Source organism: Centropristis striata, chromosome 15 (assembly GCF_030273125.1).
Source record: "Centropristis striata isolate RG_2023a ecotype Rhode Island chromosome 15, C.striata_1.0, whole genome shotgun sequence".
Classification (NCBI taxonomy): Eukaryota; Metazoa; Chordata; class Actinopteri; order Perciformes; family Serranidae; genus Centropristis; species Centropristis striata.
The window spans coordinates 36861382-36887363 of record NC_081531.1 but is presented as its reverse complement, the minus strand read 5'-3'; the positions used below and the strand labels follow the sequence as shown (position 1 = coordinate 36887363).

Genomic DNA, 25982 nt, shown 5'->3' with positions numbered 1-25982 from the left:
TAAAGAGAGTCCTCTGAAAAATCCTTGCCAATATTTAGCCTTAAATTGTTATTTATCCATCTTCAATTTCCTCAATTGATTTTGTTAACAATATTTCCCACAGTATCTCTAACTTTATAACGGAGCCTGCTACGACCTCTTAAAGACATGTCGGCCATAAGGAAACAAATTCAATAGCCTAGTGCAAATGCAATTTAATAGTTTGCTTAAAGTGCATTCTGTTTACTGACATACAAAGGCTAACAGAGTATACATAGTTTGAGAGTCATATTTTCCTCATTAGGGCCTGTAAGAGATGATGTTTTGTAAAGCAGAGGGCAGGAGGAGGTGAAGGAGACAGGTGGCAAGGTGGGTAAAATGATTGCTGGGAGGTAAGGACACTAGAGAAATAAAGAGGAGAGGTGAGAAAATCATCCAAAAGCTCTCCTGAGATGAGTGTCAGGAGAGCAATCCTGTGACGTTAATGAGGAAACAAAAGGTAGCGGAGTTAAACTAGGGACAGCGATAAGTGGGACAGATGGATGACTTCTGAATATATAAACAGCCTCCGTCTGGAAGCCAGACTCCCTAAACTGCTTGAACTCAATCTGTATTACCCCTGAACTGCACCCACAGCGTGCCCACCACCACGAACTGCTGCTATTTCTGTTTAAATCTCTGTGTTCGGCCCACATTTACATCTCCAGAGCCATGAAATATTCAGAAGACACAAATAAGAACTATTTAATGGAACAAACAAAACATAAAAACAGCCAGTTGTGTAGGTGATGCTGAGCTCTGTATGAACCCATGCATGGATGGCTCCATGTTATTCTGCTTCAGAAAGTTGCCCCAGTGCGCATGTGTGGCCAGAGCGCGCTGCCGCAGACAGGGGGCGTCAACATGGCGTTTCTCTCCTCGACGACCGCACTGACTGCAACCTGCCAATGAGAGAGAGAGAGACAGGAGAAGAGAGAAAGAAGCGTAGGCTACCATTCTGTCAAACCTCCATCCCCCCTTTTTTCCAGCCCTATGAATCCCTACACGTTTTCAGGAGGATAGGGTGATTTTAGTTGTTTTCCTGCAGTGGATGATCAGTAGAGCAGCAGCAGCAGCAGCAGCAGAGCAGCGTTACAGCAGGTGAGAGACAGAGCGACCGCTCCTCTCCTCCCTGTTTCCAAGGGGAAATGTCGAGCGAGAAGCCGGTTGCAGCACCACCTCCACCGGGCTCTGCTTCCTCGCTCACCGACCCAGACCCCCATCCTCCGGGTCCGGGCTCCTCCGCGCCGCAGCCGCAGCAGCAGCAGGTCGCCGCGGGCGCTGGCTCCGGCTCCACCGGGGAAAGGATGGTGTCTTCAGCCGGCTCTATGGTCCTCCCGGCCGGGGTGATCAACCCCGCTGTCCCGATCAGGAATATCCAGATGAAATTCGCCGTGCTGGTGGGCCTGATCCAGGTCGGGGAGGTGAGCAACAGGGACATCGTGGAGACGGTGCTGAACCTGGTGAGTGTTACCAAAGTGTTGGAAACAGCGACGGCAGCCATAGAATCAGTGTGAAGCGAGCCGCTATGTTTTATTTACGATGCTCTCCATGGCTTTCACAGGATGATGTCATTTGTTTGTTCGGAGGATGGATGGATGGAGGCTTTTTTCTTTTTCTGCGGATAAAAAAGGAGCATACATGCCCGCTGTGTGTTGAAGGATAAATCAGCTTGAAGCTGTATTATTGTAAAGGAGCTGGATGAAGCATGTGACCCCGCGGAGCATGGAGCTAGTCTAATCACAGCCATTGTTGACTAAATGACCCGTTTGCGCTGCAAAACCCATTATCAGTCAGAGTGTAGTGGTAGAGAGAGGAGAGTCAGGCTGCTGACCCCGTTATGAAGGCTCCTCTGGAGGGAGCAGCTGGACACAAACCGACAATGGTTACAATGTTGCGCACAACACGAGACTCAATAATGTTCCTAAAGAGAGAAATCATGCAGGTATGCTGTCTGTCTGTCTGTCTGTCGGTCCGGGAAACTAAATCAATCGGACAAAGGCCGACTAGCATTATGCTACCAAACGACATATGTATGGCTCAAAATTATGCATAGGCCTATTGTTGGAGCAGGGCCTGCATCCTGTGCGCAGAGCGGTGATGTATGGAGCTGTGGAGCGGCCGGAGCTTTATGTGGCTGTGCTTCGATCATTTTATTTATGGATCAGATATATGTCTATCTATCTATCTATCTATCTATCAGCTCTACCCCCATCGGACTGTGTCTGGATGCTGGGCCTACCATGCCCTGCTCAGGAGAGGCTTTAATCCAGCTGGGGGGTTTGACATGACTGGTGTTCCCGTTATGAAACAGATGAGCGAGATGTACAGCAGATCTGGAGACTAATGCGTTGTGGGGATATAGGACGTGGTGCTGGATGCTGCTGAGGCTGGTTCCTCCTCCATGCATCAGGCCATGGCGTGTACTGCATCATGTTACATATCTGCCATGAAGATGGGGGTCTCTGCTCATTATTCATTCTCTTTTTAGGGGAGAGTAATGTGGACATAATGTCTAACCTTATTTCAGTGCAGGGCTTGGTGGACTATTTAAGGCTTTTCATGTAGCCGGTGGCCTATTTGCTGGGAGCAGGACAGCCTACAGCCGGGCTCAACCATTTCCTCTCCGTCAGACTGGTGAGCTGTCCACGTTCAGGTCGCCTCTCATCTCCCAATCGATTATTGGTAGTACACGGAGGAGCAGGGGGGCTTTGCTGGCTCACTCCGACCTTGTCTCCTTCCCTTACACCACCTCCCCCCCCCACCCGCCAGCCCCTGGCTGCACAGACTGATAACCATCCATCCTGTGCCACGGCCTCCTCCTCCTCCTCCTCCTCCTCCTCCTCCTTCACTCTGGAGGGGCTGAGAGGAGAGATGCTGCCTGCATAGACTGGCCTGGCAGGGCAGCGCCATGCATTTAAAAGCAGGTGGAAAGGAGGAGGCGGAGGAGAGGGGGGTTGAGGGAGGGAGGGAGGGTGGGGGAGGAGAAGAGAGTGGAGGAGGATGAGGTGGTAGGATGCTGCAGTGGCTATGTGCTCAGAAATTACCAGCTGATGCAGCGGAAGAGGAACGGACTGTGGTTGGTCCACATCAGATCAGTGAGCGATCATCTGAAATGGACCCAGTTTACCATGAATACCTGGACCCACACTTCATCTGAGAATGTAGCATTAGGGCCCGACACCCTGACAAATGAAAGCGCTATGTGTTGTCCATACAGAGCTTTACTTACTAAACCCTGAATTGAACAATCAGTTGTGGTTGCGAGGCTGCCAATAGCTAAGCCTGTTAGGGAATTCTGCTGCCCAGCTCCTTAATTAAAAGAGTTGAAACAAAGAGGTGTGGAGCAGGAACCTCAGTGGTCATGCTGCTGCTACAATGAGTCCACTGTGACCCAAAAGCTGATCCATTATTCCAGTCAATGTGGGAGACCACAGCAGCCACATTCAGCGTCCACTGTGGCTGTATTGATCAGATCCCACTGCGGCTGGGTGAACAGATGGCTGGTTGGCTGGATCAGATACGCTCCTCTTCCTACGGCGTGATGCTGGCCTTTGGCGAGTGATGAACTGTACTGTCTCTGAAAAGATAGAGAAGAAAGGGAGAGAAAAGACAATAATAATCAAGTCTCAGGGGCAGAATGCTGCCTGTGTTGAGGCTGATCCAGAGGCAAACAGCAGCTGGATGTGTAGCCAGTAACAGGCCATGCTATTGTTTCTAATCAAATAATAATAGTGCTTTTAAATGAAGTGAATGTGTAGATGCAGCACATGCATGAAACACAGACTCTTGCATTAGGTGTGTGGGCTGCTGGTGGTGAGGTGCTCCGTTATTATCATCAACACGGCATCACAGTTGTCAAGGCAACGCTGCTCTTTGACTGCCTGCCTCCAGACGCTCGGCCACCTGGTGTTGCTTTTCACTTCCGGACTTCTGTCCCGATGCTCCGCCACGCCGCTTCACGCCGTCTCTCACACTTTCTTTGTCTGTTTGTCTCTCCGTTGTCCTATTGTGAGCTCATCATTTTCAGGGCCTGAAGAACCCTAGTCCTGAAAAGCTTCACATCAGTGAATAATGGAAAAAGAAGCACACTTGTACAGCTCGATTTAAGTGGGGCCATCAGTGAATTAGCTCCAGTTTATGTACAATAGACGGTCGGAGCTGATGGGCCACTATGAACCACTAAACCAGCTTCCCTGTTGTTGATTTAATGGATCTCTCATGGAAGGATAGACAATGTTTTTTGCAACATAATTTCCCTAATTTTGTGTAGAAAGCATGTTGAAAACATCACACCACAGTAAAGGTGTTCAGCAGGTTGAGATCATGTGATTACCATCATTTTCATATTCATCCAACCGTTCAGAGAGTCCAACAAGGATCAACTGTATTTGTTACGTTGCTCCTCGTGTTCATTTATTTCTTTCACTTTCACTTTATGGATACTGTGGATGATAAGTACTAACACTGCAATGTCATAATCTCCACTCACTGAATCCTTTCATTAGCAACCCAACAGGAATGTCTGCACTGCATCCATTGTTAGTTGTAGTGGACGTGATGCACTGCATAGTTTTGCAGGCTACCTTTTTATGATAATCTGGGTTAAAGTTAATGCAAAAATTGCAGCTGCTATTAGAGGTAGATTGGCTCCTTCAACACGGTTGGTTTGTGCAAGTTTCAGGTGACCATTCTAGGGAGGATTCTGTCTGATTGATTAGTGGTCTGCATTGTTTTAACATAATGCTATAGCCCGGATTGTCCACAAAAAATGACTGAAAGTGCATCTGTCCGACCCGAAAATAACCACCCATTGCTCTGAAAATACACACTGAAACCCTCCAACCTGAACAAACAGAAGCAAACGGCTCATAAGGCTTTTGTTTTTGGGATATCAGCTGTCAGACAGATGGACTTTTGGTCCAGTAGGACGTTTTTCAGCTATCAGAATAACGGGCCATTAGAACTAAGGGCAGTCCCTTCAAGTACAAGTTACTTTCCATGACTTCTGCTACCTGAAAAAAGAAAAAAATGAGCAAGTTGAGTTGGGAAGGTGGTATTTGTATGTTGACGTAGGCCAAAATGTTGAGGGAGCATGTAAATCCAGACCCTGTGAAGGACAGGAGGCTTTCTGCTGTGGTGATGGACCTGTTTACTGGTCCTGTCCTCCCTTTAGATGTACTCAGTGATTTCTTCTCCCTCTCTGCTCTGGTGCTGCTGTGGATTGAAAGCTCATATTTGCAGGTAATGGTCCACTTGTACCCCAGGCTGTGGTTATCTGTTGTGAGATGTTGTGATGTTGTGATGATACTGGAGGAGGTGAGGTGAGGAGGCCTGTCTGTTGACAGAAGGAAGAGGCTGATGTGATCTTCCTCAGCTCTACCCTCACATCTTTATTTGAAGAATTGAAAGTTATATTTTAAATGCATCTACAGGAAGTACTGTCAGTCTCGACAACAGCTGTGTTTATTTATAGACGGCTTTATCTAGTTGTAATGCTTTTTTTGGGATCAAAATGGAGTGTTTGTTTCTGGCGTAGAGAAAGATTGGTGACACACTCTGGCTCATTGTTGGTCTCTCTTTGCTTTTCTGTCTCTTTTTCACCTTCCTTCTTAGGCAGACGCAATATCTTGTGGTAGTGTCAATCCCCCCCTGAGCACCTTTAGTGGTCCCACTGAGTCTCTGTTAGCAGGCGGCTCATTATTCTTGTCCACACACTCCACAATCACCAAGGTCACCTGATACTGAGTCTCCAGCCAGCGGAGTCGGAGTCAGCACAACAGAGTCAGATCCAAAAACTGCTCACGTACTGACTCTGATGTTCCACTGTTGACTTTCAGACACGTGCAGACATTCAGCAGCAACACGCTGAACTTTCTCTTTTCTCAATAATATGCATCCAAACAAGGATTTAACTTTAGGTGAGAAATGAGGTCGCGTGTTTTATAATATGTTAACCACCGTTTGACCGGCTGTCTCCAGCACCGTGACATTGGCGTGCTGATTTATATAGCACAGATTTCTTAAGGGAAAAGGTCACCCAATTTTAAAATTAATTATGTGACATGTATTTTTGCCCTGAGGTGGTTTGAACTGCTAGCGAAAAATTCAGTTCAAGTGTTTTCCAAGCGTGGCCTGTGGCTGCACACTCAGGGCAGAGGCTAACTATTCCCTGCAGCGCTGGAATCTGCTTGCATGGTCATGCAGCAGGAATAATAATAATAATGCATCTTCTATGCACATGATTCTCCTAACAAACATCCCATTAATCAACTTCAATAGTCATAAATAATGTGGAGCCTTGCTATTTTGATCACTGATGGACTGTTAAATAAATTCAATAGACGTTCACTTGAAATTAGCCTTTTTAAAGGATTTTCTGTTAAGACCACAGAGTACATGCTGCGTTGTGCTATAATATAATAATAGTTATTATTGCATTGATTAATGAGACTATGTGACACCAGCTCTGCAGTGTTTCTGAATCTCGCCACCATTATGCAAAGAGAGCATTGCTTGTTTCATCATCGTGTACTTTTGTTGCTTTTTGTTTATTTTGATAAACATATTTTAACATAGTTTTGTGTCAGAGTTTTTGCATTTATATAGCCTTGTGTTGGAGCTGCAGTGCCTTTTAGGTTATAGTCCAGTAGAGGAGACAGTTAAATAGAGGAAGGGACAGTTCAGGCTGCAGATGAGCTCAGCTGGGCTCACTTTTCTCCATAGTATTATTCCTGTTGTACTATTTTTTTTGTTCAAACGCCAACAGCCTGTTGGACAAGCAACCGATAATGTCAGAAAACACTATCATTAAGGCTGCAGCTAGCACATTTTTCATTTTGTCGTTTAGTCTATTTTTTTTCTATTTTTTCGTTTTTGTCACAATTTCCTAAAACCCAATCTTCGAATCTCCAACCAAAACACCAAATCCAAAGGCATTATCTGCAGTGGCAAATCATTTTTCAGTGAGCTGATAATTTAAAGGTCCAGTGTGCAGGATTAGTGGGAACTCGTTGTGAGGTCACAGATTACAACCGTTTACGTCCCTTCTGGGAAACTGTGCAACCCAAAGAAGTTGGGCCACTGCGTAAAAAGTTTTATATTAACAAAAGAAAGGTTTATCAGTTTGAACATTAAACTCCTAAAACCGACCTCCCGGGTAGGTTCAGGGGTCGGGGAAGGGCTAAGATTAGACCAAGGAAAAATTAGAGCCAAAGCTTATAACAGAACAGAAGTGTAAGGCCAAAATACATGTATGAAAGCTGCTAGTTCCTGCAGCTGTGCTAGGTTAGCATGTGGCTAAAACACAACTGAAGCTACATCAGTTCAGAATAACAAACCTTTCCCTTCCCTTCCCCTGGCCAGCAGGTGGCTTTAAGAGATTAAATATGTTGTTTTTGTACATTTTTCAATTGAAGAAATGACACAAAGGCTTAACAAATGATCACATTGTGTTTTATTTGCGTTTTAGACAACATCACATTTTCTGTGAGTCAGGTTGTAGAAACATGGACGAGGATTGTTTTCTCTGGTGTGTCATCACCTGAAACTAACTATAGATCCCCTAAACCCTTCACACTTCTTTTACCCACTAATCATTTGAGCTCCAAATGTAATATGAGTTATATTTTAAGTGAATTCTAAATGAATTTCTGCACAGCAGAGCTGCTGCTGTATCTTCTCTTCATGAAGGGAAGGGAACATTTGCCCCGGGCTAACGCTGCAGCAAAGAGACAAAAAAGTGTTTGGAGAAAACCCTGAAATTTCAAGACAAAAAAAAAATGGATGCACAATTTGTCAGTCCCCACCGAGTGTTTTGCAGACCCCTGTGAGATGCTGTTGGGGGTTATTTTGGGGAAAGATTAGCTGCAGAGAAGCTTAGTCAGTGTGAGCCTGAGGGGCTGCAGCCAGCGTTAGCTAACAGGAACAACCAAGAAACACAATAACAAGAAATGTTTTAATATGCACCAACACACTTCCTGTCTGTGCATGCACACACGTGCTGGTGGAGAGCTGGAGGACCGAGGTTTCCACTGCAAGGTCATGGATGACTTTATGATCTATCACACAGCTGGGCGAGCCCTGCATGAGCCTCAGACAGGTAGAAGAGATGATAGGGGAGGTAGAGGATGAGGGAGGAAGATGAAGAGAAATGATGAGAAGGATTGAGAAAGTTTCAGAGGGTCAAATTAGAAGCCTGTGATTGTCCTTCAGGTGCTTTTCTTCTTCTTGAGTGTGCTCTGGGTCCGGCTGCACCAGGTTCTGTGGGGGTCTGATGAGTTCCGGCCCCCCTGTGGAGCCTCATCACGCTGTGTATCACTCCTCTCCTTTCCTCTCTCCTCTCTCCTCTGCTCCTGGTGATAGGAGGAGCAGCTCCATGGAGCTGAGTGGACCACGGAGCTTGCACACTTCTTACATCAAACACGAAGCCTGTTGGAAGATACTTTGACATTTTGAGTTTTAATTGGCCATTTTTCATCATCAGTCACTTGTCACAGTGCTGGGTTAGCCTCTGCTGGCTTGTTAGCATGCTTAGTGTCCCAGTGTGAAAGCCAGGGCTGCACTTTCACGCTCTGAAGACGCTGAATGACTCTGAACACTGTGTGACAAATATCTGAGGGAAGATAAATAACCAATTAAAAATCTAAATGTGAAGTTGTCTGTTTAAAGACAAGCCGTGTCACTCTTTAACCCTCTTTCCAACCAGATTCTTCATAATGATCTGCTTCAGGTGTAATAAAGTCCTTTCTATTTCAGTTCACTGGTTTAAGTCATTTTGTGTTTTCCGTCTGATTGCTACGAGGTGTTAGCATGCAGGCTAACGCGCTGACCTATCTGCCTCTTCCAGCTCCAGGATCCTGCTCCACTTCTCTAAATTCCCCCTCATCCCTCTGTTAGCTGCTGGGGTTTCATTTATTTTTTTGCAGAGGATAAGCCTGGTCAGATTTTGTGTGAGGGCACCTTCTGGGACTGGGCGAGAACATGGATAAAAAATGTCCCATCCTTGCTTAACGACACCTTTTGTTACTTCTCTGTCGCCTCCATTGTCTCTCCATTCTTTATCTCCTCTCAGCACATCCATCTCCCTAACCCCTCCTGTAATCTGGTCCCTTGCTCCCTGAATCCCTGGTTGGGTGAAGCGGCTGGTGGGTGAATGTGGATGATCCCTATTGTGAGGAGGTAATGGAGCTGTCTGCGGTGTCATTCCTCTCTGCTTCCTTCCCTCCTTTCACTCTCTCCTTCCACTCATCTCTGACACATTTGGAGCTCAGAAAGCCTGGAGGGAGACCATTTGCTGCTAACCATAGCATAGCCATGCTTTTGTTAAGGTGGATATAGACTTGAAGAGAAGGACGGCGGGAGGTGTCAAAAGGAACTTTTTCTATTTCATTTTCAAGTGTTTTATTTCCAGGATCCTTCCCGTCTGTCATCTCTGAAGATAGAGACGGAAATAAATCAGACACGAGGCCTTTTGAAGCTCTTTACTCGTCATATAAATATGCTGCATTGTATTTTTGACCTCTTTTTAGACCATTTTAACAATTCAGTTTGCATTGATGTAGAAATGGCCATCAGACATCAGAGATCTGTCATCAATAAATTGCATTAGACTGCTGCAAGAGTGGAATTTATGAATTAAACATGATTTTCACATGTGCACTTTGTCAACTGCAGGGCTGTAGATGTAATCACTTTATCAATCTTAACTATTTTTAAATTAAACTTGTAATAATTATACTCACTGGTTATGGAATTAATAATTTACACTGGAAATGACCTGCAGAAATCTAGATAAGTGTAAATTGTGAACCAGCTCTGATGGCCCAGTTGAGCACCGTTCATGTCCTCCGGTGGTGAGAACTAATCAGAATATACTTATTTGTCTTAACCAAATTAGGCTTTATATCCACATAATTGATGATTTAAAATTAAAATAAAAAAATCTTGTGTTTGGGCGGGATTCATATCCGACCTGAGGTCCCTTTGCTGCATGTCTTCCCCTCCCATTCTCTCTGTTTCTGTCCAGTTAAGCATGAAACATGCCTAAAAAAAATTGTAAAAAAAAAAACCCAACTCAGTTGTCAACCCAGCAATAATGGCATAACAGTTATATTGAGGTATTTCATCAAAAATATTGTAATATTTGATTTTCTCTTTATCGCCTGAGCCCAGGTCCAAAGAGTTGAAAGTCAGCTAAAAAAAACCCCAACTATGAATAGTAAAACATGATATTTACCCTCCCAGTGAAACTCCAGGGTTTATACCCATAATTAATGAGAATACATACATCGCAGCATTTTCCTGAAAACTTGTGTGCACATATTTGGTTCAGAGTTTCGTAACAAATTTCACAATAAAAAATATGAAATGCTGCATGATTTTTGGACCATTATCTGTGTAAAAACAATTGGAAAAGCAAAAGCACACAATAAGTAATCAACACCAAAAAGCCGAAAGCCAAAACTAGCTGAGAAAAAACGTCCACTGGGAAACAACTACAACTAATAAATCTGGGAAACATAATTTAATTGGTTTTGATGCTTTCCAAGTTGATTGTCACACTGATTATGTTTAGGTGGCGTTCAGAATGGTCTGGGTGCTGCGTCTCCGCTTCATAAAAAAACCATGAAAACCCTGGATTATTGTTTAAAATAAGCTTGAACATATTGGACCCTAATAATAATAATAATTTAGCCGATAAAATGCCTAAAGAAATAGATGAAAACATGACTGGAGCTCAGATTAATGTGTGTGTGGGAAGTGTTTACTTTGTCTCAAAGTACTCGTTATATAATCAACAAAGACAAACAATAAAACTGTACACAAATAGTCATTGTTTACTTCTTCTTACCCGATAAATAACTAAAACTATAAATTGGTTATCAAAGTGTTATTTGATACATTTTCGGTATGTTTCTCAGCTAATAAATGATTCATTTCTGCAGCAGCTTCATCCATAGAAAGGCTGCAGGAAAATAGTCCTCTTCCTTTATTCTCTATATCTCCACACTTTTGTGTCTGGCTCCTTCATGCCATTGTGTCTGGCTCTTTTGTGTTTTTTTTCTCCTAAAATGTGTGTGTGTGTGTGTGTATATATATGTGTGTGTGTGTGTGTGTGTGTGTGTGTGTGTGTGTGTGTGTGTGTGTTGGGAGGGGTGTTGTCGTGTCATTTCCATAGAATCGTCATACGGCACATTTGGATCAAACGAGCTGTTGGAACATGGGTTTGCTGCCATGTGTGCATCTGTTTGTGTGTGTGTGTATGTGTGTGTGTGTGTGTGTGTGTGTGTGTGTGTGTCTGGCACCCCGACGCTGCACTAATCCACACATTATAACAAGCTGCTCTGTTTGAATTACCTGGTGTTGGTGCTCTGCAGAGTGTTGCCCCCCAACATCCCAGTCACTTGATAAATGAGTTCATACAAACCCTGCTTTAGTCTCCTGCACCTTCATCTGCATACACACACACACACACACACACACACACACACACACACACACACTGCTCCTTTCCTTCTTGTAGCCCACATCATTGCCTGGCAGGGGTGATTTTATATTCATGCTGGCCTACTTCGCCTTTCTCCCTTGGCTCTACACACACACACACACACACACACACATCTGCTTTACTGTGAAGTATAGCTAACTGTGTAGCTATTCATCATGCTGCATACTGCAGTGGCCGAAGGTTGATAGCAAACTTTGTAGTGTTTGTGTGTGTGTAAAGAAGTCCTGGTGTTATTTTATTTTCTAGCGTAGCATCTAGCATCTCTCTGCCCGTACATACATACATACATAGATGCCCTGCAGCATGAAAACAAGTCATTTAACACCACATTAGAGTGGTTAGCAGCTCTCCGCTTGCTATCAAACCAAAACGTTTCCTACTTTACTTTGTTATTGCTTCCATCTGTATTCTGCACCGAGCGAACAATGTACCAGGACTCCATGTTCTGCCCATGAAATAACTCTAACTAGTGAATGCAGATGAGAGCTGCGATCCCTGAAGGAATTCATCTAATAAATCCACTTCAGTAATGACAGAGAGCCGTAGATGAAGGGGAGGGTTAAACAAGGATTTTTAAGCTTTCAGACGGGGATTTTTCACAAGACAGCACAGCTTGATATGAGAAAGGCCTTGGTAATGTTTCAAACACTCCAAAGAAAACTAGTTAAATAGACCAGACAGTCGCACAATATGCTGCTTTATTGTGTCCCTGCTTCTGTGGATGTGATACTGGCTGGTAATAAAGCCAGGTCTGTGTGCTCAGGTCCGTGTCAGCGAGGGAAATAAGAGCAGTATCCTAATGTACTGGGGAGACTTCATTCAATAATAACATTCTGTATAAGCGCGCTAGTTTTGACCGCTATAATTAAAGCCTTTTGTGCCACATTTAGCCACCGCAACATCTCATATCATCCTTTAACCTGTTATAAAAAAAATCCAACTTCTGATTGGGACGTGAGATAACTACTTCATTAGGAAGGAAAAACAAATATGTTCACAAGCTGAAGCTGAAGTTAAGTAAAGACAATGTTAGAGAAACAACTGATCCATCAGTACTGACTGCTTGCAGAGCACTGGTATCCAGTAAAGCACTTATTCACATCATACAATTGTTCAAATATCAACAAGTCTGCATGTCTCAATGCATGTCTTTTTGAGGCCAAACTTATCTAATCTAAGTGCTAACATCAGCATATGATTTCTGAGCTTACTAAACATTTTCATAATAAAATGTATTGCTACTTTAATGTCTCCTTCAATACAGCATGATGTTCTTTTTATATTGTTCCCATTTAGAGTAAAATACAAGACTAAGCAGGGTAAACACCTTGTCATTAATAGGTTGTTACATGGTGCATTAACATATTTTTGTTTTCAAACTTTCACCCTTTCACAGTTTCAGTTCATGAGATGTGCTCACCTTTTTTTAGCATTAAGTTGCACTACAAGACTCAACGGGGTTGGCTGGCTGCTTAATATGCACCTAGCAAACAAAGCTACGCTAGTTAGCATGCTCTCTTCTAAATGAGGTCACTTCCTGCTCCAAAAAAACAAGATGGCGACAGCCAGACTTTGGCTTCAAAACTGTAGATGTCACATTGGCTGCTTCCACTTCTTCTACAGTCTATCAGCATGTTTACTATACTGCCCTACAAAGCAAAAAGGCAGTAACTGCATTTTAAGTCAAAAATGAGTTATTATCATTTTCATGACTTTCAAGGCATCCTTTGTTATGTGACAAAACATCTGATCTCAAATGTGTGTCGTTTTGGAGAAAAGTGGTAGTTTGTACAGTAACTAAACGGATTACAGGATAACTTTCATTTTTCTCAGTTCTGCACTCTGCGTAGTTAGCTTACTGCCTTTTTGCTTTGTAGGGCAGAATAATAATGCTAACATGCTATGCTAATCAGGTATGATTAGTTTAGCGTGTACTAAATAAAGTCCTTAGTTTTGCAGGTGTTTGGCTATAAGTTGTCATTGTTTTAAGTGTTGGAAACATTTTTATTTTGACCTGCGACACAAAGCAGATAACCAAACATAAACTCTACACTGTAAAAAAATAATCTGTTTAATTTACGGTAAAATACCGGCAGCTGTGGTTGCCAGAACTTCACCGTAAAAATTACAGTGAGTGGATTTTCTATTCTAAATTTAAATGTAATTTTAGACTTGTGAAATGTAGAATTTAGACTGAGTATTCCTGTTATTTTTAGGGTAATTGTGTCATTCATTCACACATCAGGGTATTTCTCCATAAATTTTGCATGAAAATGTTATATTTTACCTAAAACCTGTGTGTTTCTTCCAGTTTATGACAGAAAAAAGTAAAAGTTTTGCGCTATTCTTTGATTTACGGTAATTAAAAGTGTCTAATATGGTGATATACAATTTTTCATTTTACGCCCTATTTCTGATGTATTTGACAGAGTTTTACTGTTATTTCTACAAACCTTTTTTACAGTCTATATTTGACCTTTGATCTCTATGATTATAGCTCAGGTGTGGCTAGCTAGCGGGCCTGATGCCTGCAGCAGCGTGCAGGTGTTGCTTCACCTCTGCTGCCAGCTCTTTCTCACTCAGACCTGCTGCTGATGGAGGTGCAGGACGAGGTTTTACAGCCAACAACTGGCAGCGGTGACTCACCGTGTCCCCTCCCTCCTCCTCCTCTTCCTCCTCTCCTCATCATCACACTGCTCCTCTCTTTCTTTCTTCATCCTCACACGGCTGCATGCAGCCTCTGTATCCAGGAAACATGAAGCTGGAATACAGACTGTGGACGTAGTCTTTGTTATAATAATAATAATAATAATGCATCGGTTTTATATAGCGCTTTTCAAAATACACAAAGACGCTTTACAAAAACACAGAGTGAACAAATGTACAATACATACAGTACATACAAATATTCAAAAACAACAATACAGTGGATAGGAAAGAGACAGAGGGTGGAAAATGATTTATCAGGTGTTGTAAGTGATGTTGAAGAGGTGGTTTATGGGAACATGAGTGTTAGTTAGCCATCACTGTTTTGGATCTGTTTTGAAATATATATTTTAATTATATTTTGAGACATTATTTTGATGCTTGCTTAAGGGGAGTGGATTTGTTTGCCTCCGAACTTAATGTAGCATTAGGGGTGTGCCATATTGTATCGTTCACGACAATATCAATATATTTTTTTTATGGTTAAAAAAATGCATATCATGATATTGGCAACATTCCTACTTCTTGATGTAGTGGCGTAAGGTAAACATTAGCTAACAATTAAAGTTGTTTTAATCACAAAAAGCCACTTACTCTCTGTTGCTAAACACATGCAGCTTTCAAAATAAGAGCACGGTGTGTTAAGAGAATCCACCACAGAACTTACAAGAAGACTGTCAAAATAAGATGCCTTAAATAAAACATACAAGAACCTTTATTCTCCTTTACAAAATGTCATTAAAATATGTCCCCAGAACCCCGAAATGGTTATTTTTATTATTTGCTCATACTCTAGAGTCAAGAGTAATTTTTTTTGTATTTGGCAACTGTTGAGATTTGCACTTCACACTACATTTTAGATTTTTATTTATTTATACAGACTAAAAGAATCATATTTCTATATGTTTTTAAGTATTTGGTAATATCGTCAAGAATATCGTTATCGCAAAAATAGCCTGAAATATCGAGATATTCTTTTAGGGCCATATTGCCCAGCCCTATGTAGCATATATCAAATGTACAGATTATTAATAATTAATAGTAGTAGGCTAGATAAACAGAAGATATAAATTGGGCTCAGGAAGGAAATGGAGGAGTGGAAACACCACACAGAGACTAGAACTGAGTTGTAAAAGGGAACCATGTATTAGGAACACAAATAATGAATATAACACAAAATTACTGTAACGATAACTTACAGAAAATATATAACTGTATTTAAATAAAATAAAGAACTCAACTACTCAAGTTGGATAAAGAATAAAGTTAGATAAAGATAACTCACAGAAATTATATAATTGTATTTATTATTTAACATTTATGATTTATGATCTGTCTGTATTTGTTTTTCCGAACTGATTCCCCCGTTATTTCTCCTGATATTATTTTAGACTTTGCTGTAGCATGTGATGTATTTTTCTTTTAAATATTAACTTGCAATCCTTTTGAAATCAAATCTTTATTTTCTTTTCTGCATGTTTCCTCCTGGAGGACGAGAGTTGAAGCTCTCGAGGCTATGAGTGCATGCTGGCAGCGTGCTGTGATATTTGAGAATGGATTTTTGTGTTGATATGACCTTTTGATAAGAAATTGTTAGATTTTTTTTGAGTGAATTTGACATTTGACATCCTCATCATTTCCTCCTCTTTTTTTGGAAAGTATCTTGATAACATTTTGCACTTAAACTCTGTAAGTATGTGTTGTGACAGAATATAACGCTAATGAAAATATTTGATTTATTTGGAAATGGAATATTATTTATATGGAATTAGACTGAACCTTCAGTCTCCTGCGACCAGCAGCTGCATTATTCTCCTTTAGCTTCGATGACTTCTCTGTACAGACAGATAGCTACATACACTTTCATAGTGTATATATAAATATGTGCTGTATTTTTACCTTTATGGGTACAACAACTCATCACCGGGCGTTTCAGGTGCAGCTGTTCTAACTTGGCATTGGCTTGAGAACACATATGGACTTTTTTGGCCCTAAATTATTGGACCTCATACCTTGAGATCCAATAATTAGCCCTATCAGAAATAATGGTACAGTAGGAGTCAATCATCAGTGGTTCTCAACCTGGGGGTCCGGACCCCAATTGGGGTCGCAAGATGATTTCTGGGGGTCGCCAAATCATTTTGGAAGTCAGCTCTGTCTCCACTGTGTTAAAGTGTTCATGTATTTTAGTCTTTTTGGTCACTTAATGTCTTTTTTTGGTCATTTTGTGTCTTTTTTTTGGTCATTTTGTGTCTTTTTTTGGTCATTTTGTGTCTTTTCTGGTCATTTTGTGTCTTTTTTTTGTCATTTTGTATCTTTTTTAGGTCATTTTGTGTCATTTTTGGTCATTTTGTTTCCCATTTTTGGACATTTTGTGTCTTTTTTGGTCATTTTGTGTCTTTTTTGGTCATTTTTGTCTTTTTTTCATCATTTTATGGTCAATTTGTGTCTTTTTTGGTCATTTTGTTTCCTTTTTTTGGTAATTTTGTTTCTTTTTTGGGTGATCTGAACTGTGCATGTGAGATTGTGTTCAGTGAGCGGGGGTCAGGGACAACATGCATGTTAAATTGGGGGTCACGACTCAAAAAGGTTGAGAACTACTGCTCTAACGTACCCCCTAGGGCTAATTTCTGGACCTCAGCTAACTTATTTGAGGGCCAAAAAGATGCAGACAGTTTCTGTTCCCAGGTCATAAAGGACACAGCAGCTGAACTTTAGAGGCCAGTGACAAGACGTCGTACACCTGAAGGGGCAAATTCAGCAGATTTCAGACAATTTATAAGGTTGCAACTTTCACAATAAGATAAGAAAAGATGAGAAAATAATACAGTGTAATGGTATAATGGAATTGCCCTGTTATTATTATTATTATTATTATTATGAATAATGTTTTTTTCCAGTTAAAATTACTTCTATGTCCAACTAAAGAATATAATGTTTTTCTTTTTATATATTTTTTCACTGTATTACTCTTATTATTTTTAGTTACAGAACCCTTCAATGGATGAAAACAGAACCTTTTTTGGGGTTCAACAAAAATTTTATTTTTTAACTTGAAACATTCTTTTGAAAATCGAAATATATGTAAAAAGTCTCACATTTGAAAATGAATAAAAAAAACTATTCAGTACCACAGATTAAAAGAAGTACACAATGATAACTATCAATTTTCATACCAACATATACTTTACAGCATGCATAATGCTGCAGCCCTATCTGCATATGAATTCAGAATCTGGAGGCGTTTATTATTATATATATATATATATTAGTCTGTATATAGACTACAGAGTAATCAACAGTCTTTGTGGAGACGAAGGAGGCTAAACACGTTGGCCAAAATGCAATCTTGGTACCTGTCGGCTTTTGTCTGATGAAGATGAAGTTTTTTATTAGCTTTCTTATTAATTTATCTGCAATCAGGTGCAGATATCTATCAATAGAGGTACAGCTTCAATGGAACCCCAGAAATATTCTCCTTCTCCCTCAGACGCTCCATCTGAAGTTATCAGATCCATGATTGTTCTCTCCTAATGGAGATCAAACATCTTGTGATCAGTTATCTGCATTTCATTCACTTGTTCCTCCTTATGAATAATAAATATTTACTGCAGATGTGAAGCACTTATAACTTAACTGGATCTCATCATTCAGTTCTCCATTAGTCTCCATGAAAACATCCTGCAGGATGATGATGGCACTGTTTGTAAATGATTCCATCGTAATGGAAGCTATGCTATAAAGTATTAATGTATCAGTTCCCCCGAAGGGCATGCAAATAAGGCAAACTTCCCAGCGTAAAAAACAGAAGGCGCTGATGTGAAAAATATGGTTTATGTAAAAATTTTGCATTGGTCAAAATATGCAAAAGATCTTCGTTGATCACCACAAATGCAAAACTTCAAATGCTTCCCTTTCAAGGTTTTACTTCCTTCTGACGAGCGCTCTGCTGTTCCTGCTGCGCTGCTCCACTTCAAACAACAAGCTTCAAACAGCACGTCTCCTCCACTGGCCACTGTGAGGACCAGGCTGATGCTCTGACAGAGAAGCATCGCTGCACCAACGCTCAATAAACAATCTTTATATAATATTTAATATTATGATTAGTAAAGAACCACATCTGGCTTCACCAGTGTGTTTTCCTGCACAGAATGACTTCTATGGTTTTCTGTGTTTCATATTTTTATTGATGTGTATACAAAAAAAAACAGAGGGACATACCTACATCAGGTACATTGGTGTCGACATTAAACATGTTGTACACATCCTTAGATATAAATTGTATAATTTTAAGAACAAACAACAGTCACACAAAACGAAACCAAATAGACTATACAGTATTTAGATATTTAGACATAGTCTGTATAAAATGAATAAACTGACCACATAAACATAACAGATAAAATACATAAATAATAATAAAAGAGAGAGGGGAAAGAAAAAAAAGAAGATATAATAATAAAAATAAATAAATAAATAAAAAGGGACAAAGAAAAGAAAAGAAAGGAGTGTGTGTGTGTGTGTGGGGGTTACATTGTCACAAAAAAGTCCATAAACGGTTGTCATTTATCGTAGAATTTGCTCCAGTTTCCCCTTCCTTCTATGGTTTTCTAACTTGACTTCTGATTATGTTGTGTAAGTGTACATACAGTACATCATGCTCCACTGACCTCCGACCCTGTTGGTGTGCGGCTGCATGTCTGTGTGTGTCTTATGATGATGGATTAGCGGCTGCTAGCTGCTAGCTGCTAGCTACTAGCCCGTCTTATCCTCCATCAGCTGTGGCTCACTGCAACAGTACTCTCCATTGTTCCAGCTGATGGGGAACTCGTGCACACTTTCTATGTATGCGTGTGCAAGTGCTTACACACACACACACACACACACACACACACACACACACACACACACACATGCACGTAGCATATCTGCTGCAGCACACACACTCAACCAAACCAAACAAACAGATTAGTGATCCTGAATTGCCACCAGCCTGCCCTGAGTCAGGTCTGCAAGGCTTATCTCATGACCTTTGAACTTAGCATCACACACACACACACACACACACACACAATGGTGCATTGCATTTAATTAAAAAGACAGTTGTCATTTATGAAAAAGTATGGAACATTATATATACTTTTCGTCCAGTTCACCCATAGACTGTAGATGAGAAGTGAAAGTAGTCATGTGATGTTTGAGGAATACTGTTTTGGAACTTGGGTTTGACATCTTGGTCATTACCACCTTGTGTTTTTTTTGGAGCTATCAGTGATTAAATATGGACAAGAGAAAGGGAACTAAATTAGCTTTATCTTGGTAAGCAAGCTGCAGAAATGAACAGCCAGTCCATTCCTCTAAGTGTTTTACTGCATCAAAATACTAAACAGGACATATTAAACCGACCAGAGTTTTACTGGTAACATATGAACCGACAACATAATATTAAAAGAGCAAAGTTTGATACAAACACAGTGTTTGATTGATCCTGGTAGTGTTCTGATAGCAGCATGGGTCAAATCAGTTTATTATTTCACTATCTGCTTTGTGTCAAAATGTTGTTCAACACTTACTAAACAATTTCAAGGCCAAATTTCACCTGCGAAATAAATTACTTTGAACTTAATGCTAATAAGCATTATGACTGCCACATGTTTGCATCATAGACTGTATGTAAGAAGTGGACATAGCCACTAGATTACCATTTGGAAGCTTGAGTTTGGCGTTTTGGCAGTCACCATCTTGTTTTTTTGGAGCCAGAAGTAACTTTATCTGGTGCTAGGCTAGCTTGGCTAGCAAGGTGTAAATTAAAGTGTCTGTGAGTAAAACCAGATCCTGAACAAGACTTTTTAAGAGACTGAAATTTTACAACTTTCATGAACTTAAAACATATTGTGAAGTGGTCGCCACACCCTAAAGTATATCCTTTTTAGTATTATTATTATTTTTTTAATATTTCTTTTTTCTTTAAATAACATCATGAGGCTTGAAATAGCCATTAAAAAAGTTTTACTGCGGTAATAAACCAAGTGAAGAATCCTGTATCTTATTCTTGAACCAGTGGAGCCGCCCCCTGCTGGTCATTAGACAGAATGCAGGTTTAAGGCACTTTTTCATTGGCTTCACTTGTTAACTGGGGGGTTGCTGCTGGAGTCGACCACATCTGATCCAATAACACACACTTGTTACATCAGTGGCTACCTGTAGGTGCAAGTCCATAATGACCTGTAACTCTCACTCACTCTCTGGTCTCTATTTTTAATCTGTGATCAGCCCAGCGAGGTGTGAGCACCACGCAGGATGCCCTGTAGGACTCCACTTCCTGTCAGCTTTCTTTGAAATGATGGAGCAGACTCAGGAGACGAGGTGCCAAGGCCTTGTTAAAGTAGAATCTCAGCCTTGAGTCCTTCCTTCTTCAGCTCCGTGACATAACACACAGATGCTCTCGTTACTTCCTGTCTCCAGGAAAAAAAAAATGAACAGAGGAAAATAGAGTTGCCTCTTGTCCTCAACAGAATGTGCAGAGAGGAGAAAAAAGCCCTAAAAGACAACACCTTAACACTCCCATACATCTCATGTCTCCTTCTGCTCTCTCTGTGTCTGCTACACTTCAATAGCAGTCTCATTTTTTTTCCTGCTGTCTGTTCAATGGTGCCCTCTCAATCACCACCTCGCCTTGATGCTATTTTTTGCCTCTTAGGTTTTTCCTTTTGCTCTTTCTGATTCCTCTCTGTCTGTCTGTCGGAGCCTGGACGCTGGCTCTCTGTCCTCTGGACCTCTTTGTCCTCTGGTGGGAGGTTTTGCCTTTAGCCCTTTTCTATTGAACCATAAGTGTTGAGGTTTTAACACATAAAATAGATCACAAAGTCTTGACCTGCCAGTTGTTTGGCTGTTGAAGGCTGAGGATGCTGGAGTAACTGGTTATATAACGTTTTTTTCTAAGTTTTCCTTTGATTTTCTGCAGATTCCAGTGTTCTATGATCAGCTACAGGGGCTACTACTACTGAAGCATTTTATTTAATCTGGTTTATTTCTTCCTTTTGCCTTCTTTTCCTAAAAAGGTCACACTTGAAAACTAATAAACTTAAAAAAAAATTGAATTGCTATTGTGTTGAATATAGAAGAATGTAAATTAATTCATGAGAAAGTGCGGATGAATTATTATTTTAGCTGGGAGGCATGATTCTAAGCCATTCTCCAGCACTGTTGGTCTCAAACACATCCTCTCTGTCACTACATTTAAATGCTAAATTATTCTTTTTTTGCAGGGAATATACATCGAGTTTAAATGCAAATATCAAACCGTCTCAGGGTTAAAAATAATTGCAGTTATTGGCTTTTAATGGGAGGAACTCTAAATCCAGATCACCATCAACATCCAATCAATTATTCATTAATCTGTAAAAACATGTTTATTTTTAGACAGAATAACCTTCTTGGTGTATAATTCCAAACTTTGAATGACACATGTTTATGAATTTGGCAGCATAAATATCTCTAATTATAAAATCTCTTTTTGCTTACTGACGTATTCTCTCTTGACACCTTTTAACTGCAGTATTTTCTGTCATACTGTCCGATATGATGTAGATTAAAATCACCATTAAATATGGGTTTTTATGATGCAGATGTTGTGAAGCTGTTGGTCATCTTGTTTGGGAAACAGTGAATATAAATCGCTGAAAGGAACGTGCAGGTTTGAGAGCATGACGTGGTGTTTTATAAGACCATAAAAAGAAAGTTTGTGTTTGTTGCCGTGCAGCATGTGACGAGGCTTATTGCTAGATCCGTTACTAAGCCTCTTTGGCCAATCAGGTGGCAGACATTTTAAACTGCAGTTGGATGAAGTCAGAGTTGTGATCACTTGGCTGCGATCCTCCATCCCTGCAGTGTGTGTGTGTGTGTGTGTGTGTTTCTGACCTGGATTTTTTTCTTTTTTCTGAGAATATCCGCCATGAACAGTTAGTTCTGTTTCTGCTGCAGCGCCGACAAACACTGGAGCTCTCGCAGCTTTTGGATTTCATATCTGAGCCATATTTAATGAAAATATTGACATATTAATGCATCAATTAGGACAGTTGCAGTTTCAGCTGTTGGTCAATGAATGTTGCAGCTCCATGATGATTCCTACTGTCAGCAGAGAGAGCAGGAGCTGTCCATTGTGCTGAAAAACGTCTCTATCATTCCTCCGTGCACAAACATTCTCTCCATTATTTTTCCTCCACGTTTTTTTTCTTCCTGCCCTGTTTGTGACGTCTGGCCTCACTTTCATGCCCTCTCCCTTTCCCTCTCTTCCTCCTCTGTTCTTTCTTCTCTGCTCTTTTTAAAGCTCCTCCCCCTCCCGCTCCGGTAAACAGCCTTTTGAAAAAAAATTAGATTTTCTTCTGTTTTTTTTTTGCCCAGACTGCTCAGATGCTAATGAAATGGTGCCTCATTATTATTGGATTATTTTGGGCAGATTCTCTGTATCCCTCTCTCTCTTCTCTTCTCTCTCTCCCTCTCCCTCCATCTCTCCACTCCTCCCTCTTCTTCTGTGTACTCCTGCTGTCATTCATGTGAATCTCTGCTGCTGTGAGGATGTATGAGTGTGTTAGTGACGAACTATGAGTGTGTATGTGCCAATGACTCAGACCTACAAGACTTTTTTGCAATGAATTGTTTAAAAGGCTGTTGCCCTTTGAACGCTGAGTTTGTCAAGTGTGTGTGTGCCTTACTCTGTGTGTGTGTGTGTGTGTGTGTGTGTGTGTGTGTGTGTGTGTGTGTGTGTGTGTGTGTGTGTACAGTATGTTTTAAGCTTGCACTTGACAAGCTTTGAGTCAGATGTTGGAGGCGGGAAAAGGCCCAGTGAACTGGTCTGCAGAGAACTGGAGACTTTTCTAAAGACAGATCACAGCAGGTATTACTGTCTTTTCTCTCCTTCTCTCTCTCCTCTTTCATCAGCCTCTCGCTCTTTGCTTTCTGGCAGTGTTAATAGAAACTGACAAGCCAATACATGGGAACGCTCAATTGCTTTGCTTCTCTTTGATGTATGTACAGACTCACATTCATGGTTATTTTTGTGGAAAGTGTGCCCAGGGTACAGCTCCTGGCACTGGGAACACAGTTCTCAGTGTTTTGAAGCTAATGGAAGTGCAGAGCTTTCAGTTATTTGCTAAATTGGAGCTCGTAGTGGCTTGATTGGAATATGTCACCTTCACTGCACAGCGCCTCTGACAGGATCACACACTGATTGGAAACAAGCCTTTTTTTGCCCAAGGACTACGATATTTATGCATACATACATGACTTTTCCTATATGCCAAATTAAGCCATGAAATGATGCAGGCTGGAATAACTAATGCTTCATATTTTTAGCACATCATGTGGCTCTATTCTTCATCAAGAATCCTTTTTGCCCCTTCAAATGGCAATTTGCTTTCTGTTTAGATTGTTAGCATTCCCACCAGGAGCTTTTTGTTTTAATGTTTTAAAAAAAAACGATTGCAAACTGATGATTTCTGATGATTTTTGCAGCTTCACTATCATTTTTCCTTTGATGTTTTATTTTATGCATTCATGCAAAATACAAGTATTCATGCATTCTGCAGCTCCGCACCAAAACTGCTTGTAGTTAAATCCAAAATTTTGGGTTTGTACTCATGAAGGGAACAAACAAACAAAATGTGTGGGGAAAAATGCAAATCCAGATCCAAGAGTACAGCGGATCAGCACTCTAAAGCAAACCTTTAGCCCAGCTTATTTTCTCCCATTTTCTCTGTATTGGCTCTGTGATTGGATGGCTTATGTGCGAGAGAGAAGTGAGAAGGATGAGAACAGTGTTGATGTCAAAGCAGGAAGTGTGCTGCTGCATAGAGCTGCTGTATGTGGCTGACGAATCGGCTTGTAATGGAGCGCTATCTGCTCTCTCCTGCTGGGAGAATCAGTGTGTGTAGCATGCAGGTTATGTGGCTGCTTCTACTTTCTGTTGGCTGTTAAAACCTGCAGTTCTTTGTCTTTTGACGGCGTTTAACAAAAGTGTTGTATACCCAGCAGCTCTGTGTAGGGGGAAGATGAAAGAAGGTTCTCATTGAGAGGCTGAGAGACGTCGTGTCCCAGTAAACAGCTTCTTCTAAAGCAGGGGTGTCAAACTCAAATACACAATGGGACAAAATATAAAACTTGAATAAAATGGCGGGCCAACATTGAACAAATTAACCTTTTAATATATACCAAATTTAGAGAAGGATCTTGAAAACTCTAGAAAGTGATATTGAAAAAAACCTTGAGATCTAGAGCTTTTCTAGATTTTTCTTGATTATTTTCTAGATTTTTATTAATCCTTCTCTAGATTTTTCGAAAGCATTTCTAGATCTTTTTTCTAGATATTTGTTTTCTAGATCATATTCTAGATTTTTTAAAATCTTTTTCTGGGATTTTTTTCTAGTTTTTACAAGAGCATTTCGAGATCATTTTCTAGATTTTTCTAGATCCTTTTCATTTTTTGAAATCTTTTCTACATGTTTCTAGATTTTTCTTGATCATTCCCTCGATTTTTCTAAAGCATTTCTACATTCTAGAAAAATAATGTTTGGCTTTAACATTAAATATGGAACCAGCAACGCTTATAAACATACAGTATATAACTAAATAGTGCAGACATGCAAAATCAAATTTCAAATAAAAAACACGTCAATGTCATTAATTTATTAAATGAAAAATAAATAAAAATCGTATGGCTCTTTTCTATTTGCATCCTTCTGATTTAAATATCAGAATAAACTTTTTCAACAGGTTAATAAATTCTGCCTTTCTTTTCTCCATTTTTGGGAAGGGGTAGCTGGGAGACAGCTCTAGCTTGAGGTTGCTATGACGACTGTCACAGAGGAGCGTTTCTGGGTCCTGTCCTGATTGACGCGCCAAAACAACAGCAGGGCATTGTGGGATTTGTAGTATTAGCTGTAAATGTGCCGTATAATACCGGCGGGTCAGCTTTTATAGTACAATAATAAGATAATAATTTGGTATTGCCTCGCGGGCCAAATAAAATTACACTGCGGGCCAAATTTGGCCCGCGGGCCACAGTTTGACACCCCTGTTCTAATGCAACCTGCATTATATTTATTTTTCATCATAGGTAAAAACTAAACAAAGTAAAGCTGAAGTTGATTGGAATGTTGGTTTGAAAATTAGTTTTACAGATATTTGGTCAAATATTTCAGTGTTGGATTAAAAGTTTGACCTGATGATGGATTTCAGCAAAGTTATTATTATAATATAAAGTCACGCTGATAGAGCCGCTAGATTCTGGCAGTAATAATAATTATTATTATTTTGGTCAATATTGAGATCACAGTTATTTTTTAAACATGATTACCAATAGACTCTGAAAACATCATGCTTTTACTGAACTTAAAAAAACAACTACTTTTCTTTTTTACCATTATTCTTCTTGAAATTTTGAGATCATTCAACTGAAAAACAAATACAAAATAATTAAAAAAATATATATATAATATATATAAACATTAAAATAAATCATTAAAAAACAATACATAAAAATGAAATAGATAGAAAATAAATAAAAATAAACCATGTTGTAACATTAGTATATTTCTGCAAAAAAAAAGATGACTAAACATATATTATATATACAAAAATGAATAAATAATATACATTAGACCAAAATAAATAAGATCAAATATGTTGTAGTACATTGCCACAATCAGCTGAAAACTGGATTTATAACACAAGACAAAACTAAAGTCATCTT

The 25982-nt window shown here is 40.2% G+C and overlaps 1 protein-coding gene across 3 annotated transcripts in view; it reads left to right on the top strand.

Moving 5' to 3' along the window:
- The first annotated feature begins 902 nt into the window (after window positions 1-902).
- Window positions 903-25982, top strand: part of nbeaa (neurobeachin a) — a 182056-nt gene continuing 156976 nt past the window's right edge. For all 3 annotated transcript variants that reach the window (XM_059351421.1, XM_059351419.1, XM_059351420.1), the window contains exon 1: window positions 903-1481. In XM_059351421.1, the coding sequence (XP_059207404.1) occupies window positions 1167-1481 (315 nt within the window). In that variant the 5' untranslated portion in view covers window positions 903-1166. The remainder of the gene's footprint in view (window positions 1482-25982) is intronic.